This window comes from Coenobita brevimanus, chromosome 55, assembly GCF_032717465.1.
Source record: "Coenobita brevimanus isolate Jiangsu-jjx chromosome 55, ASM3271746v2, whole genome shotgun sequence".
Taxonomy (NCBI): Eukaryota; Metazoa; Arthropoda; class Malacostraca; order Decapoda; family Coenobitidae; genus Coenobita; species Coenobita brevimanus.
Genome location: NC_137008.1, coordinates 60,868,111 through 60,886,501, shown reverse-complemented (window position 1 = coordinate 60,886,501; position 18,391 = coordinate 60,868,111). Strand labels below are relative to the sequence as shown.

General features: G+C 43.5%; 1 protein-coding gene across 1 annotated transcript; it reads right to left on the bottom strand.

Annotated features, from left to right (window-relative positions):
* Nucleotides 1–501: 501 nt before the first annotated feature.
* On the bottom strand, nucleotides 502–17,937 carry LOC145401344 (gamma-butyrobetaine dioxygenase-like). The gene is made up of 10 exons (XM_080273670.1): nucleotides 17,686–17,937; nucleotides 13,549–13,627; nucleotides 11,021–11,223; nucleotides 9,248–9,379; nucleotides 8,876–9,069; nucleotides 6,315–6,426; nucleotides 4,942–5,141; nucleotides 3,838–3,998; nucleotides 2,345–2,405; nucleotides 502–607 (listed from the first exon to the last, which is right to left on the bottom strand). The coding sequence occupies exons 1-10, from the start codon at nucleotides 17,935–17,937 to the stop codon at nucleotides 502–504; spliced, it is 1,500 nt and encodes a 499-aa protein (XP_080129796.1).
* Nucleotides 17,938–18,391: the final 454 nt, after the last annotated feature.

The following is an 18,391-nucleotide window of genomic DNA, read 5'->3' as shown; positions in this document are numbered from 1 at the left end:
ATTACTGATCACCCGACTAAGGTACTATTTTGCCATTAAGTCTACACTGAATTATAGAAAGACAGCCAATTAAAGATCCACTGCTTCTTAGAAAGATGATCTGTCATTTCCCTCAGTTCACAGTGCCAGTTTTATAGATATGGCTGTGACATTTAAAACGCTTTCCTACCTGCACACATTTTCGTACTTCTAGTCACCTCATTCATTCTCGGTCTGCCTCTCCTCCTCCCGGGCAGCAGATTTTCGTTCTGAATACCATTTTTACATTACGTGCTAATTTTGATATCCCCAGGATGATCACCCTTCCATTTTTTTTAACTCTAACCTGACTATGTCACAACCTACCCAACAGATTAACTTAAAATGACAGACGAACTATCCTAACTTGATACTAAAAACAAATCTAACCTAACCTTGGCTTTCCTGCAAAAGAAATAATGCAAAAAAATAATAATAATAATAATACACAGAACAGAAACCATATCCCGGGCACAGCTGACCTTAGGGGAACGAGACCCCCAGCTTGTCCTGCAGCACTCGCCTCTTAGATCTGACCTCGTCCATATCCACGTAGGAGTTGTGCACATGACGGGTGCCACTCGACATACTGCACGGGGAAGGTTAGTAGTAAACAGTCTCAGATTTTAGACCATAAGCAAGAGTGTGTAGAATTATTATTATTATTATTATTATCATCATTATCATTATTGATTATCACAGAGTATTAGTAAACAATACAATTTTATAAACAGATCAGTATGAAGGGTAATATTATTATCATCATCATCATTATTATTATTATTATTATTATTATTATTATCTCCAAGAAAAAGAATATGCTTTCACCCCTGTTTGTTTGTTAGTTGGTTTGCTAGCAGGATTGCTCAAAAATTAAAAGAGAGAGTTGGGGCAAATTTGGTGGGCAGATAGCCGGGATCGATCCGGATCGTATTACAGATTATGGATCCGGAAAACACTTTCTGCGAAACCCTAATCAATGATGAGAAACCCTAACCCATTATGAGGAGCAGTCTGGAAATTACGTTGCCCTTGTTGGAGAGATGCGCTCCACTGAGTGCCCCTCTAGTTATTATTATTATTATTATTATTATTATTATTATCATTATTATTATTATTATTGTTGTTGTTGTTGCTGCTGCTGCTGCTGTTGTTATTGTTGTTATTATCATTATTATTTTCAGACCAGCAAAATAGGGTGTATCATTTTAGGCACCTCGCCCTATAAAGTTGCGAGAGATTCAATCTGTACTTGCGTGTGTGTGTGTGTGTGTGTGTGTGTGTGTGTGTGTGTGTGTGTGTGTGTGTGTGTGTGTGTGTGTGTGTGTGTGTGTGTGTGTGTGTGTGTGTGTGTGTGTGTGTGTGTGTGTGTGTGTGTGCGCGCGCGCTCTTTAACTAGCCTTAGACTGTTTCATAGATCTGAATGAAATCCCCAGGTGAGTTCGTCTGGTTATTGGGACGGTCTTTCACTATACGAGTATACAATTTTTCAGCCACGATTTTTAGGGACTTAGCCCCCCTCACCAGATTTTAAAATTCTTAGAAATACTGAAAGGAGGGTAGATATGGCTATGGTATCTTGGTACACGTTGTACAATGGACTCTTCCGTAAGGCAATATTTGGGAAGCGTGACTTCCACGCCAATGATCCTTGGAGGGGGCCAGCCACCCTTCCAAAAATAAAAACGATCAGAAATAGGGGAAAGTGGGGATATTGATTTCAGCGAAACCGACAGACATCTCGCAGGATTGGGTATGCAGTTTGCATGTTCTCTCTGACTGCACAGGAAGAAACTGCACATTACTCGTCTGCTTATACTGTCTCTTCGTCTAATTTTTACATCAGTATTCATTCTAGTTTGGCAGTGAAGTGTTTGGTAGCAATATAACTGATGAAATACGTGTATACACAGCCTGAACCCTACAGTGTTTGTGAATATGGTGTAAGTGACTGGGAGGTGTATGAGTCAGGCAGTCTTATACACACTTTAACCCGTACAGTGTTTGTGAGTACGTAGTGACTGGTAGCTGTGTCAGTGAAGGCATCTTATACATATCCAGTTTTAAAAACAGAGTTCGTGAATTTGGTATCTGGTGTCTGAAAGCTGTATGAGTGAGGTAAACTTATACGTAATATAAAGCTTAAAAAACTTCCTATGTATGTATCTTGTGTTTGTTAGCCGTGTGAGTGCAGCGATGTTATGTATAAATTAAGTTCTAGAAGCTGACGACTATGCTACCGGTATTTGGCAGATGTATGAGTGAAGTTGGAAAAAAAAAAATCTAAAACCAAACTTAAATTCAAGAAAGCCTGTGAAATAAATACCTGGTTTGGAAAGGCTGGCGTCCGTGCAGCACCCGTGTGTTGTCAATCACTAGGATCTCACCTGAAAAGGGCCACAATGACACTGTTTAACTCAACTTACAGGGAGTAGTAATAGTGTATTTGCAACCCTGGCTTCTGAACATGAACCAAGTGGGTTGTTGACTGATGCTACCCTACTCCTGTACGCCACCATCCTCCTCTTGGGGGACAGGGAGGAAATTTGGGAACATTTGTAAAACCAGACAGCGTTGCCACCTGCTCATATCGGTGCCACCAGGCGAAGGCGTCCCTCTCCAGCACCCTACTGATATGAAATGAAATAAATGATACCTGCAATAAAGTATTCACCTTTTCAGTATGAAATCTCCTGCAAGCTGAATAAAATCGTCTAATGGTAGCATAAATAAAGCATAAATATATGTCCCGTACTGAAGGAGTTAATGGATGTTGCTTTAAACCCTTTCAAGAAAACAGGTCTTTTCTATCCAAAGTTAATTCGTCTAGAGGCAGCCATTCCTTCTGCAGAAAGAGTTTGTGTATCTTCTGTGTAATCGAGGGGATGCATACAGAACTGCAAAACCAGCTGCAACAGGTGTAACTTTTTACGACAAATTTAAATGTTTGTAAATTACTGTTGCTGAAATGGAGCCCCGAATGGCCATACTCACAACTAAATAGAAATAATCAAGTCAACAAGGTAGACAATTACCGCAGATTTTTTTCTTTCCTATAACCATATCATTACTAGCTACAATGGGTCGGATGGGTGGATGGATTTATGGGGTGACAAGGGTTGGTGGGTGGAGGGGGTGGGTAATGGGAAATAGGTCCATGGAGAAAATATCCCCGGGGAAATTGACCCAAGGGGGAACATAGGATCACTGGGTAAAATGGGACCCCAGGGGTGTTCTCCCACACGGGGAGTGGCCATCCAGGGTGCCAGGTAATGCCGGTATGCACGATCATAAGGTTTTACCCAAGTAACGCCGGGTACCCCTGTTATTCTGTTCTATGAGGACTGTGCAATGGAAAAATTATGTATCATAGTGAAGAATAAATCACAAATACGTGTGATACATAATATGAAATTTAACTATCTTGGAAAAATGAAAAGTGAAATACCGAAATTCGTCTGTTGTTTCAAAATGTCTTGAAAGATGTCCTGGAACAATAGGCGAAAGCTTGGTATTCCACTTTTCTTTATTCCTAAGGGGATTATACCTTATATATCAATGTGTTGCTGGTTTGGTACCTGTGTTGGTGACCCGGTTTTACAGTTCGTGTTCTGTCAACAGGATTTACATCTAACTGTATCGTGTTGGTGACTGGATAAATGTGCTGATGTCTCGGTTTAAAAATCTGCATTCTTTTAACCACCTTAAATAACTGTTTGTATTGCGTTGGTTGTTCGGTAAATGAGTTGATATCTTGTTTAAATAGCTCGTGTTCTTTTTCCAGTTTTATCTGATAGTACCAATTTATATTCTCCTGACCTGGCTTCATTTTGACTCTGACACTGCGCTCGCGTAGGATGTCGCCGAAGACCTTAAGGGCGGCATAGAAGCGGTACACTTGGTCTGAATCCAGGTCCATCAGGGAGTCCCGCGACTGAGACGAGAGGTAGATCTGTTCTACCTCTCCTGTCGAGGCCAAGCTAGAGTGAGGGAGGGACGGATTAATGTGAGGGAATGGACAAGATAAGAGGCTGGGGTGAGACAGGGATAGTTAGCTTTGTGTGTGGGAGGGAACAGGATAAGAGTCTGGGGTGAGGAAGGGAGGAACGAATTAGTGTGAGAGGGGGGACAGGATAAGAGGTTGGGGTGAGGGAGGGAGGGGACAGGATAAGAGGCTGGGGTGAGGAGGAGAGGGAGGCACCAGTGTGAGGGAGGGGACAGGATAAGAGGCTGCGGTGAATGGGGGGGGGGGCAGGATAACAGGCTGGGGTGAGGGAGGGAGGGGACAGGATAAGAGGTTGGGATGAGGTAGGGAGGGACGGATTAGTGTGAAGGAGGGACAAGGGACAGGATATGAGGCTAGGGTGAAGGAGGGAGGACAGATTAGTGAGAGAGAAGGGACAAGATAAGAGGCTAGGATGAGGGAGGGACGAATTAGTGTGAGCATGGAGACAAAATAATAGGCTAGGGTGAAGGAGGAAGTACGAATTGGTGTGAGGGACAAAACGGGATAAGAGGCAAGGGTGATGGAGGGAGGGAGGGAGGGACCATGGTGAGGATGGAATTAGGATGAGAAAGAGTACAGAAGAGGTTAGGATGAGCGAGGAGTTCTAGGGTGAGGGAGGAAGAAACTAGGGTGAGGGATGGACTGAGTACAGATTAAGAGACTACACGAAGGGCGGTAGGGAGGTTCTACGGTAAGGACGGTAGGCTCTATGGTGAGAGTTAGATCAGGTTAAATTCCAGAGGACATTTTTTTTGCTATAATTTATCCCAAAAAGTCCAATTACAGCATTGGGGCTGCAAATAAATCTAATATAATTCAAGCAAATTTACATCCTGGTTTGGAATTCAAAGTTTTGCGGGAAACTTGGACATTAGACGATGCCGACCAATGTCTGCGGATTAAAGAGTGAGACTCACGCAATGGTGGCCCGCCTGGCGATCTTGTCGAACTGGTAGAGGTGGTACCCCTTGTCCTGGAAGTAGATGGGCATGGTGACCAGAGCGTTGAAGTGGTGTGGGTATCGTTGACGCAGCTCCTCCGCCGCCGCCACACCATCACTCAAGTCGTTGTCGCCGCCTTGCCCCTCGTGCTGGCGGATGCAATGCAGCCACGTCGTCTGAGAGCAAGAAGGAGGAGGGGTGAGAGCACCTGCCGGCATTATAAAGTTTTTATCACACAACTGGTTCTGGAGAGGGACGCCTTCATATGGTGACAGCGATATAACAAGGCGGCTCCACTACCTAATTGTACAAACTAGGATCCACACACACAAGGCCTCCCAGCCTGACTAGGTGGCGCACAGGGGGAAAGTCAGTGACATCGAGTTCGCCCTCCTCGACCAAGACCACCTATTGGGCCACTCAGCACTTGTCCAAATTAGAGCCGTCTCGGAATGAGTGGGTGTGTGAAAAGGTGAGTGCGTGAGTGAGAGGTGAGTAAGAGAGTGAACAGGTGAATGAGTGGGTGTGTGAAAAGGTGAGTGCGTGAATGAGAGGTGAGTCAGAGGGTGAGCAGGTGAATGAGTGGGTGTGTGAAAAGGTGAGTGCGTGAGTGAGAGGTGAATCAGAGGGTGAGCAGGTAAAGGAGTGGGTGTGTGAAAAGGTTAGTGCGTGAATGAGAGGTGAGTCAGAGGGTGAACAGGTAAATGACTGGGTAGGTGAAAAGGTGAGTGTGTGAGTGAGAGGTGAGTCAGAGAGTGAGCAGGTGAATGAGTGGGTGTGTGAAAAAAATGAGTGCGTGAGTGAGAGGTGAGCAAGGGTATGAGAAGGTGAATGAGTGAGTAGGTGAGGTAAGAGGATACAGGGAAGTCAGTGCGGTGAGTGGCGAACAAGTGAGTAAGGAAAGCAGGGAGAGATGTACAGTACGGAAGCGAGGCGACAAGAAGAAAGCAAATGAGTGAGTGTACAATATAACATAAGGCAAATAAGTGAGTGAGGTGAGAGAGGGCGAAAAGACGAATAAGAAAATAAGAAGGTAAGTTTACGTAAGAAAGTAAACAAGTAAGTAAGCAAGTCAGTAAGTACGGAAGCAAAGACGCACGTAAGTTAGAAGATAGGTACGTAAGTAAGTAAGTAAGAAAGTAAGCAAACAAGTAAGCATGCAGGTAAGTATATTTATCCATTAAACACTGGGGCGTCCTCTCAAAATGGGGGGTTAAGTGAACAAACGAGTGAGTGGGTAAATAGGTAAGTAAGTAAATATGAAAGCAAGGAAGGAAGAGAGGTAGGAAATAATCAAACAGGTAAGTAGGTAAGTAAGTAAGCAAGTAAGTATGTGCTGGTGTACTAACCCCCGGGGCGTCCTGGCAGTACGGGAGGTCAGTGTGGAGGCCCAGCTTTGAGCCCGTGTAGGCCAGGTTGATCGTGCTCCTGCTCAGGTGGGTGATGAGGTCGTAGTCCCGCCTGAAGAAGACCACAATGCATATTGCTCTCTCTCTCTCTCTCTCTCTCTCTCTCTCTCTCTCTCTCTCTCTGTTATAGTATTTACAGTTATCTGACATTCAGGTACAAGGTGCATAATAAATAGCAGAGGAATAGGTGTTACGACATCTCTTCAGCCTACGAGAATATAAGTTGATACTGGCAGTTCTGGACAGATCAACCAAAGAAGAGAACTTATTTAGAAGGAGGGGAAGAGAAAATGTTTGACTTAGAATACCAAGTTCTTAGTAACCCCTTGGCTACGATAAACAAGGAGAGTACTTCGTTTTGCCAACACCAGTTTTATTTAGTTTAGATACAGTCACTACAGCAATAAAGGTTGACAATAGTCTGCTGAGCGTTGTGGCAGAGAATATAGAACTCGGCCAATCCGAGACAAACTTATTTAGCTGAAGAGAATCCACCGCGTCCAAAGGGTTCACGGGTTTTCTCGCCTGAATAACACTGTATGACGTTAAACAGCATCAAATCCTTAACCCTTCCTATATGAGGCAATCTATTTTTGGATGATTTCACTCGTTAACCTCAGCTAATGGAACCTTTTCATACTTCGTTCTACCTCTAGATGATTTCATCGAGATCAGTAGACTCCTCGAAATGAAGAAGTTGGTAACGATCTCCATTAGCCCTTTCAGTGCTATGACTTTTTTTTAATTCTCTATCATTAACGACTTCTTTTTCAGCCTTAAGAAAACCTCCCGTAGTGAAGGGGTTGGTCATTTCACTGATAAGGGGATGACGTGGCAACGGAAAAAGTGAAGAAGTCGTACTCGGGTTAGTGAACCTGAATTAGGCATATTTTTCCCTTCAAGTGCCCAACACCAGCTGGCGTGTCAAGTGTTTGTGTTAAAGCCAGTCAGCTCTCTATGAGAAGTGGGCCAGGTGTGCTGGAATGCCGTAGGAGTTAAAAGTGTACGTTATAGGCTACATGAAGATATATTCAACCATCAATGCTGATAACAGCCAGATATAACTGTCTAGCCTCAGATTACATGATGCATTAAGCAAAATTTTTACATTACAGTTTATCACTAGAGGGATGAATAGAGTTGATGAAGAACTCACACCACAAACATACGTGTTAACTAGCATCACTATCTGCCTTCACGTCTTCATATACTTTACCAGTCTCAGGTTACTTTTCATCTACTGAGTTTACGAGTATAAATCAAAGGACTGAGCTGAAAAATCATCATCCACCGGATTAATTTAGTCACCATCACCATCATCATTATTATCTTAATGTCTGTTTTCATGACATAATTCCCCATGGTTTCAAATTATAAGGAGAGCCACGTAAGTTCATAATCGGCAATCACGATATAAATTGATGAAAAATAATTCCCAGACAGTCTCTCTCCATTCTGTGCTGTAAGGGGAACGAGCATGTTAGCCTCTCAAGCACCGATATATCGGGTAGCCACAATCCCATGCCAAAACAAAGGAAAGTGTAATTGTGGTCTCCAATATCTGATTTTCTTAATCGTCATATACGACGCGTGGGAAATATTTGGGTACCTCACTTTTATCCTAACCTGACGAAGATCCCTAACGCTTTTCAGCTCAATTGATGACAGGGTGTAGACAGATTAGAGAATTGAATTGAATGGTAATCAAGGAGATTCATTCTTTCTTCATAACACAGGGTACCCCTCCCCGTAAAACAACTAGCTCAAAGACAAACGGACACCCCATACGGTACCATGGCGCCAGGCTATAGATAGTGATAAGTTTGTACCTTCCTCCAGTCTTCCACTATCTACGAGATATTATTTAGCATTCTTTTTGAGTTCTGTTTAAAATACATATTGTAAATATACAAGTTAGTACTTCATATTTCTAATGGGAAAAACACAGACAATATCCAGGAACTAAACTCAAAGTTTAACCTTTAGAAGGCGAAACGGCGCCCCGATGCTGAATAAAATCGTCTGGCGGCAACAAGAATAAAATAAAATTGAGATTTATTGAAGTCCTGGACAGGATGAGAGTTAACCCCTTCAGTTGGATGAAGCATTCATTTAGCTTGCTGTTGCTCACTCCAGGCAATTTTATTTTCTTTAAGAGATTACTCAAACTGGAGCACAGTATCTGTATGGCCATGTATTAACGAATGGGGTGGGGCAAGGTGGGGCTGAGTCCTATTCAGGGGGGCTCACCGCTCCACCGTGTACACCTATAATCTGAAAATCCAAATGGAGGAACAGGGACACGGATCCGACTGGGAGGCCCCAGACCCCTCCAGGCCCCACCGTAGCTACACCGCAGAGTCCGGAGGGCTTAGATATAGCCTTCATTAACTCCTCCAATACGAGGTAATTCTTAAGCTTAATAAAATCGCCTGTAGGATGAAAGAATGAACTAAAACAACACGACTTGGGGCTGAAGGTGTTAAAGAGAACAGACTGACCCGTAGTGCGTGGGCTTGATGAAGGCGACGCGTTCAATGAAACGGTTGATGACGCCGACCTGTGGGGGTGCGCTGTGGACCTGGACGACGCCATAACGCTCCATTAACACGGCCCACTCCAGCAACGCGGCGTCTTCCTCCATGGCGGCTCGGTACCCCACGAGAGGCACATCTAAGTCCGAACCCCATGGCACCTGCAAGGATACGTTGATAGATAGACAGACAGATAGACAAACAGAAAAAGAAGCAGATATAAACACATATACAGATGGATAGATAGACACAGACAGACAGGCAGAACAACATAGACAGGCAGACAGAAGATAAACATATTCCCATTCACACCACACTTTGGTCACATGAAATACACACCATAGGGAGCTTGTATCTGCTGCGCTGCTCCTCCCTAGCCTCTGGTGTGAAGGATCGCTGGAGTAGCCACGGCCCGCTGAATCTGCTGGTGTGCCCATCGTCCCACACCACCACCAGGTCACCGCCAGCCACCTGTATGCCCAGGAGACTTATTAATGTTCTTAATATTTTTCATGTAAGAAGATTAAGAAGCTTGTAACTCTTTACTTTCTCTCTCTCTCTCTCTCTCTCTCTCTCTCTCTCTCTCTCTCTCTCTCTCTCTCATTTTCGAACACACCCATTTAACCCTACAGTGTGCAGTGTCCTCCACAGAGGACGCTGTCAGATATTTCAAAGTTAACTATGTGGAGGAACCCCAAACGTTGCACCTACGAGCATTTTGGGATTTGGGAACACCTCTTCTTTAATTATTTATTCTGAACATTACACTATTCCACATAACCCTCTCTCACACCTATCCACAAATCAACACACCCTGAAATGCACACACCCTGACTTCCATATAGCCATACCTCACCACACCCCAACCTCCATATACATCTCCCTCACCACAGTCTGACCACACAGTCCTGCCTCACCGCAATCTGACCTCCAAATACCTCTCCCTCACAACACCTCGACCTCCACACAGCCCTCTCTCAACAACAACCAACCTGCCATACTTTTCACTGGCTAAGGCAATCTTGCCATTCCCTGATTAAATATGTGTGTGTTGTTCACATACTCCCATCTCTGCTGATTATTCAGCATTCTTAGACTGTCTCACTTCTATGGTCAGTCATTTGTACTCTGTTTCTCCTCTCGCTCAAGCAACTTCCTAAATCTTTTTAGGCGCTACCCACATTCTGGATATGAAGTAGCCTCGGAAACCCATTACCCGAGAAGTTAACTACCGTACTTTATTATTATGTATTATAATCTTTAATATAGGTAATGATATAAATTAACGACAATATAACGTACTTACCATAAATTAAATTTAATATACCAGCAAAGTGCGCTTTGTGAGCGCGTGATGAGCGAGCGAGTGCCATGTTATCACACTTTCCCTCTGAAATTACTTCTTCATGATGGTAGATGAACAATGGAAAATATACTGGAACGCAAGACATCCCCTCACGTACACCCACACACACACACACACACACACACACACACACTACCTTGTCCCATGTGACGAATCTTAGACTGAGGCTTACTTACGACTTAGCTTGACAGTCAGATCGTGGGCAGCTTAGGAGTCACATCACTGATAACAATTTACAGCTTTCAGCCACAGGTAGGATACCCGAAACAGAAGAAGCCATGGAATGAGAGATAAATCAAGCAGTAAAACCAAGAAAGCCAAGTTTCCATTGGTTTAAAGTGTTGCATCGCACCACATATCCCTTGGTGCGGGGACAACTAATGTTAGACTATAAAAAACACTCGCTAGAGATTCTTACCGACCCACTCAATATGGCCTGATGACCCAGTATTGGAACTGGGGTGCGACCCAGTGGTTAAGAAGCAGAGATTCTTCAAAGGGTCCACTTCGAGCCCTGGTGAGGATTTTTAAGTTCAAGAGAAGGAATTTTTTAAAGCCAGAAGAACTGGGGAAGGTTTTGTACTGTATAGCTGATTAAACAAAAAAAAAGTATCGTGCAGGAGGAATTGATGTTATCCTAAATGATAAATACAGTTCTTGATGACCCAAGAATATTAACCGGAATCTATTTCTACCCTCCATACAACCCACCTACACACCACACACTAACCTCGACACCTGCTCACCTCCACGTGCTTGGGCTGAATATCTATGGAGAGATCTTCCATGAGGAAAAGCCTGGCGATAGCACTGGGGTTGAAGCACTGTGAACACTGACAGTTCTCCCTGAGCCACACGTGAGGGTAACTGCTCCGTCCTCCGTCACCCCACTGCACCTCCACCTCCCGCACCCCGTTCACACACCCGCTCAGCTCGCCTGCACCTGCACCTACACTCAAAGAGGCGATATGATTGCAAATACAAGAGACTAAATACAAATACAGATAGTGTACAAATATACTAATTTGTTAAGAGGCAAATACAACTGCAGATACAAATACACTAATTTGTCGAGAGGCAAATACAACTACAAATACAAATATTGAATTTATTGTATTTGCAAGTATACAAATACAAATACAAACACATGATTATTGTATCTGACTGTATTTAAAGCAAATATGGCAAATCGCAGGATCAAATACAATTACAATTACAAATATGCAACTTTTGACATTTTTAATAACAATTACAAATACAAATATTGATTTTACTGTATTTGCAAGTACACATAAAAATACAAAAACGAATATGACCCATCCCCGGAATATACCTATGGCCGTTCCGTTGAGACCTAGCCTTAAGAGGAATGAGCTTAATGTGGAAAGGCGTGCGTTCGGTTTCGAGATACCCACACTCAGTAGACTGTTAGGATACAACTGTTTTGGTCTCATTTGGGCATTCGTCGTGTATAACTTGAGGAAATTTGTTCATCTTTCTAATACAAGATGTTAGCAGCAGCAGATTCGTGTCATTCCATACTGAAGCGTACATTAAAGATAGCTTTGTCAGAGTAAAGAGTTAAATGAGGGGTTAAGATGTGCATGCCGAACATCATAGCTGAAAACCTGAGGAGACGGCAGAAAGAGAGGCTGTAAATAAACCGAGACGGCCCGTGAAGGTGCATTGATAAAATGAACGGGAGATAAAACATAGAAAAGACCCTAACCCCTTCACTTCTAACAAGTTTCCTAAAACTGTTAGGCAATAGTAAGAATAAAGAAAGGGAGTTTCTTTAATTGATGGCCTTAGCCTAAAAATATTTCTAATAAGTTCATTATGAGAAGTCACCCCCTTAGCAATATAAAATAATCTGGAGATAGCTAGAGGAAAGTAGAAAAGGAAGACAAGAGACGTCCCCGAGGAAGAATATAATCATTTGGTGGTTGATAGCATACAGTCGAAAAACATCACAATGAAGCGATTAATAGAGGTTGCATCTTAGTCCTCCACGATCAGAGGTTTGTCCAAACTTAAATGTAGTTTTCAGGGACCTTCCGAATGAAATAAGTTTATGGGGAAAAAATCACGATACCGTCATATTCAGAGTTAGTGGAGAGTTCTTCATACCGTCGCGTCGCTACGAGGTCTTGCCTAAGGTGAACAAATCAACAGATGGAAACAAGAAAATCTGTTGATCTATCTATAGCCAGAAAATTTAACCCCGATGTAGCAGATCAGGAGTTCCCTCGGGCCCAGTGCTTATCCCACATGAAAAACGCGGTACCACTACTGTCAGATAAGTCATATCAAATCTTGGAACGGGTACTGTCTCTGAGCTCGGATGGTCGATGTAGAATAATTTTATACATCATTAAATTTCCGCCAAAAGAAAGACTGACTAACAAAACAAGTGCTTGGCTAAAACTACAGTATAAATCGAACATTTCACGAAGCAGGATTTATATCAGTTATGAAGCAGCTTCATTAAAGACGACAAAAAGAAATATAAAAGTGCCACATTTTCAAAATTCGGGCTTCGTTTTCGAGGAATTAAAACGAGAGCAATGTATTCCCCTCTGTTATATTTTTGTTACGAAGCTTCTTCAATACTTCAGTAGTGTATGATGATATTTATGCCACACAGGTTCTCACATCAACAGACCAAAATCACAGTAACTTAACACGTAATCGGCATGGACAAGCTGTTAACGGCGGTGGCCACTAGCGGTAGGCAGCTTCACAATGAGTGAATGAACAGGGTGGGTGGGAAGGGTTGTTGGATGGGTGGGTAGTGGTAAAATAGGTCCATGGTAGAAGTAGGTCCATGGGGAATATATCCCTGAGGAAATGGGCCCAAGGAAGAACATCGGTTCAGTGGGTAAAATGTGACCCCAGGGGTCTTCTCCCACAGGGGGAGTGGCCACCCAGGGTCCCAAGCCGGTTTGCATGATCATAGGGTTTTACCCGGACAAAGCCGGGTACCCCTGCTAGTATACTCCAGACAGATAAAAGTTATAAGATACAGATAAATATATAGACACATCGATTAAGACAGACAGACAGATATATAGTAAAGTACTGTATAATGACACAGAATGATGGACAAACTGAATATAGATATGAAAGATAAAGTTAAATAAGGCTACTGAAAGATACACGCATCGATAGATGTAGTAAGAATGACAGACAAGCAGGACAGAGACTGACAATGTAAAAAACAGATACATTAAGCATATGGACAGACACACACATCGACAGACGAATGACCCACCTGGCATGACTCGTGTTGCCTCCTGTCGCCTGGTCAGAGTCGTGGCCACACATCGTACCACACCACCGCCGCCGCCACACTGTACACACAAGGGAGGAGCCATTAGCTAAGGGTGAACGAGTCGGCAGAACGTGTGAGTAGTTTGGCATGGAGTTGGTGACTGGGTTCGTTTAAGGGGTGAATGGGTTGGCACAGAAGGTGAATGGGTTGGCATAAGAGGTGAATGGGCTGGTACAGGGGGTGAATGGGTTGGCATAAGAGGAAAATGGGTTCGTATAAGGGAAGAATGGGTTGGCACAGGGGTGAATGGGTTCATATAAGGGATGAGTGGGTTGGCAGAGAGAGCGACTGGTCTGGCACGGGAAGTGAATGAGTTGGAACGGGGAGGCAAAGGGCTTACGTAAGGAGTGAGTGGGTTGATGGGTTGGCATTACATGATGAATGGGTTGCCACAGAATACAATAATACAGAGGCACGACTAAAGGTTGTTGTTCACACACACACACACACACACACACACACACACACACACACACACACACACACACACACACACAGGGTAAGCGAGTACTGTATAAAAAGCAGACCAGGATGATGGCCGAACTAATGGTGAAGCAGTATTGCATTCTCTCTCTCTCTCTCTCTCTCTGAGCAAGCACAATTGTGAATTATAGCTCAATAACACCGTAGACTTTCCTTTGCGACCCCTCTCCACTTGAGAATGTACTGGGGATGGGGAGAAAGATAAGAGGGTAGCGACACATGACATGGTGAGAAATAGGTCAGATAAAGGGAGATTACAGAGAAGTGGAGGAGATATACAAACAGATATGATTGTGGAGAAGAGGAGGAGGAGGAGGAGGAGGAGAGTGATAACCTTACAGAAGTGATAACCTTAGCCGGCCTTCTTCCTGTATTATGTCGTCATGCCAACATACGTGTCAACCAAATTCTTTATACATTACTATTATTATTATAGTTATTATTTATTTATTTATTTATTCATTTATTTTTCTGACACCGGCTCATGATATTCAGCTTAACCTTTAGAATCTTATGAATTATCGTCCTTTAGCGGTGTTTTCTTGCCATCTCCAGACGACTTTTCTTCAGAACAAGACAGGCTTTTCGAGAGGTAATTTCTAAATTGGGTAAAATGGTTTTGAGGCAGCATGAATAAAACGAAAAACATGTCCCTGAGTTGAAGGGACTAACTTCGATGACGGCTTATTAATTTTTCCCATTATCTTCAGGCGACTAGAGCTCAGGCGAAGCTTCTCGAAATGAGGGGTGAGAGAGTACAGGCTTCACTGACCGATTCACTATTGGGATGCCATTTTTAGCTGGAAAAAAAAAAATCCGTTTTCTTGTAGCGGTGATGTGATAAAAATGACGATCTCTTCCTGAAGGGGTCCTGGGAAATCTCTCCTGGTGTGAGGTTTAAATCTGTCTCTATTGGCCCATTCAGAGATATATATTCCTTTACTGCTCATATTTACTACACCCAGACAGACTATTTCATCAAACTTAGGGAGTTTTGAGGTTAGCCCTTTCCCTCCCTTCCCTACGGTGTCTTGTGTTTACGCTTACTACCGCCAGACAAGTTTATTCGTATCACGTGAAGGGGTTAATGGTGATTGCTTCTCATCCATTTCACTAGTAAAGATTTTCCCTCTGGCCAACTAAGATCGTCTGGAGGAAGTAAGAATGCGACGAAATGACGTCCTTGGGTTGAAGGGTTAATTGCTCTGTTGCTATGTATAGACTTGTTGCTGGTTACATAAACATCTAGGCCACAGCAGCTCCAGGAACCATATTTACAAACCCCGGGCTTTAGCTTTGCGAAAAACTGCATGTGTATTCATTTGTCTTAATGGTACATCTGCCAAACATTTCACAGTCAAACTTGAATGAATATTATAGTAAAATACGAAAAAGAACACTTTATATCAGGGAAACTGGTTAAGTTTCTTGTCAAATAGGATCGTAGACGCTTATCAGCGGGTAAGTATGGCTATCTTATCAGAAGAGGTTGCTTACAGAAATTGTTTACAAGAAAAAAAAAAAAAAGTGTACAAAGCGTGTCCCATGATATCTGAATGATCAGTATATTTCGTACCATCTCAGGATGGTAAGTATATTCTAATACCCAGGTATACATTATAACGGTACTAATTAGGAAATCTCGCAAGCAACCAATACGTGGCAGCCTCAATAAATCAGGTTACCAACGTGTGGTACAGGGTACTTTGCAGTAGTTATCGACTGTTGTCATAGACTGTTTCGCGCAAAATTCACATCAAGTATAAAGGGGAGGGGAGTGGCCGTGGTGCGGTTGGTAACGTAGTGGCTAATCGTCGTGACAGCAGGGCCAAGGAGGGGAAGGGGGCATCTGGGGACAACACCCGGGGCCCGGGCCCGAAGTGAGGCCCGCGCCCTCCAAGGTAATAAGGCGGAGGAAAATATAACATAGTGTACTGTAGTTCACTCTAAAATGACAATGGATTTCTGAGGAGAATATATTATCAAAGAAGTAGAAATATTTATATCCAAACACATTAAAACAAGGCTATGTATAATATTTACAGTGTATTAGGCCCACTGCATTCTTTCATACTGAAAGGGCCGAGGGATATAAAGAACCTCTGACCCGCCGTCTTCTTTTGTTTTAACATCTTATAGACTTACCAATCAATCGGAAATATACAGAGTGGGCCAAAAGCTACTATACCATAACATCATTTGATGAACACAGTTATATTACAACTAAAACGCAGTTATATTTCAGTTTCCAAATTAATCTGGATTCAAGATGGTGCACCTCCTCACTATGGTAAGAATGTGCGAGAATTTCTTGGTAACACTTTCGATACATGGGTTGGAAGATGGGGTGCTGCTAAGTGGCCTCCAAGGTCACTTGACCCGACGCCACGCGACTTCGCAGTCTGGAGCATGATCAAAGAGGAAGTGTACGAGACAAAGCCTAGAAGTCTTCAAGAACTGAAAGAAGAATAAACAGTAGAATCTGAAAACTTGTAAAATGATCAAGAGAAGAACAATTTCCCACTCTGTGTCTAAGAGGAGCCAATTCTGTTTAAGGGAAGGAGGTAATTTTGAACATTTGATTTAACTTGATTTTTAATTTACTTAATGTACACTTCATTTAGTTGAAATATAATTGGTGTACACTCTGTTTAGTTGAAATATATCTGTTAATAAAATAATATTATGGTAAAGTAACTTTTGGCCCACCTTATATATACATAAACAAATATTCGATACTGTACATTCGGTATATGATAAGCATTTTGGTTCCACTGCCAGTTAGTTTGAATTTCGGTATTTGGGTGAGATTTGTGGTTCAGCTTACCAGGGGATACAATTCGGACCCTAGACCAGCTGATGCAATAGTTTTATTACAGGTTTTCCCACAATCGACAGACAAATAATAATTAAAATTGGCACTAGAGTTTCTAGTGACAGTTTTTATTTATTAATGCCTTGTGGTAAGTGGGGACGCTCACCATCCACTCACTCGATGTAGTGCTGCTGTCGGGTGTCTGCCCTTTCCTCTCCTCCATCCTTCTTTCCTTCCATCCTCTTCTGTCTTCCTTTCCTTCATTCTTTCCTTGTCCTTCTGCCTACGGGTAACTTTACACTCCCTCTTCTGTCTTTCTTTCCTTCATTCTTTCCTTTTCCTTCTGCCTGTGGGTGACTCTACAGTGAGTGACAAGCCAAATGGTTTCCTGTACACCAGGAAATTTATTTATATTTTTTATATTTTATTTAGTCATAAGCCTATATATATATTTTTTTCAGGCAGAACTTCACAAACAGGCTGACTAAGCACTCTACTTTCCTTGTTGCCCTTAAGCCCCTGTCACACATACGCGACTCAAGGTCCGACCGCAGCGGGGTTCAAGGTCGTGTCCTAGTTGGCTCCCACGCCTCCTGACTGGCCCCGAATCTAATCTGCTCATGACTGCTTCACGACTGGTCGTGACGTCCTCAAGAACGCGACCAGATCACAAGGTGACCGCGAGGCGACCATGGGGCGACGGAGCAACGAGTCTTCATGAAATTTTAACGGATTTTTGTCAGCCACGACTGCCCAAGAATGCAACACGACTGCGTTACGCATTCAGGGAATGCACGACGACCCCCCCAAGCCTCCCCCGACCCCTCCACGATGGCAAGCGCGGGCCTGTCACGCTTTATACGCCGCTCGCTCTCCAGCACGCAGTTGCCATATGTGACCGGTGTTGCCAGATCGCCGACTGCACCCAGTTTCCCGCCAAGACTCTTGGCGCACTCTTTGCATCGCCTGGGATCGGTCCTAGCCCGGTTGTCACGTGGTCTGCTTACAGTTGTCACATAGTCGTGAGCCATGATTCCGAATCGCCGACTGGACTGTCAAAACGCGTTGCATGGTCGGCTTGGGGTCTGACTGCAGTCTGATTGTGGTCTGGTCGTGGTCGGTGACTCGTTACGCAGTTGTAATGGTTTTTTTGTCGGCGACTGCACGTTGACATGCAACGAACGCATCACGACGCATCCAATTGAGCTAAGACTGCTTCAGGACTGATCTACGACACTCCCGACTACGATGCAACTGTGACCCGACTTTTGGCAAGTCATGAGGCGGCCACGATTTTTTAAAGCGCGCTTTAAAAATTCGTGAGGCTTGAGGAGTCGTCCCAGCGGCTCACGACCGCCCTCCAGAGTCCGGGCTTTGTCGTAGAATCAAGGGACGACCGATGACAAAAGCCGTTACGACCTTGAGTTGCGCCGCGGTCGGGCCTTGAATCGCGTATGTGTGACAGGGGCTTAACAGATAAGATAT

Excerpts from the sequence above, each read along its gene's own strand:
- LOC145401344 (XM_080273670.1), bottom strand. The coding sequence starts at position 17,937 with ATGGCTCACGACTATGTGACAACTGTAAGCAGACCACGTGACAACCGG. Across the intron at positions 5,142-6,314 it reads ACTGCCAGGACGCCCCGGGG|ACGACGTGGCTGCATTGCAT; the intron begins GTTAGTACACCA and ends TCTTGCTCTCAG. Across the intron at positions 3,999-4,941 it reads GCCAGGCGGGCCACCATTGC|CTTGGCCTCGACAGGAGAGG; the intron begins GTGAGTCTCACT and ends CCCTCACTCTAG.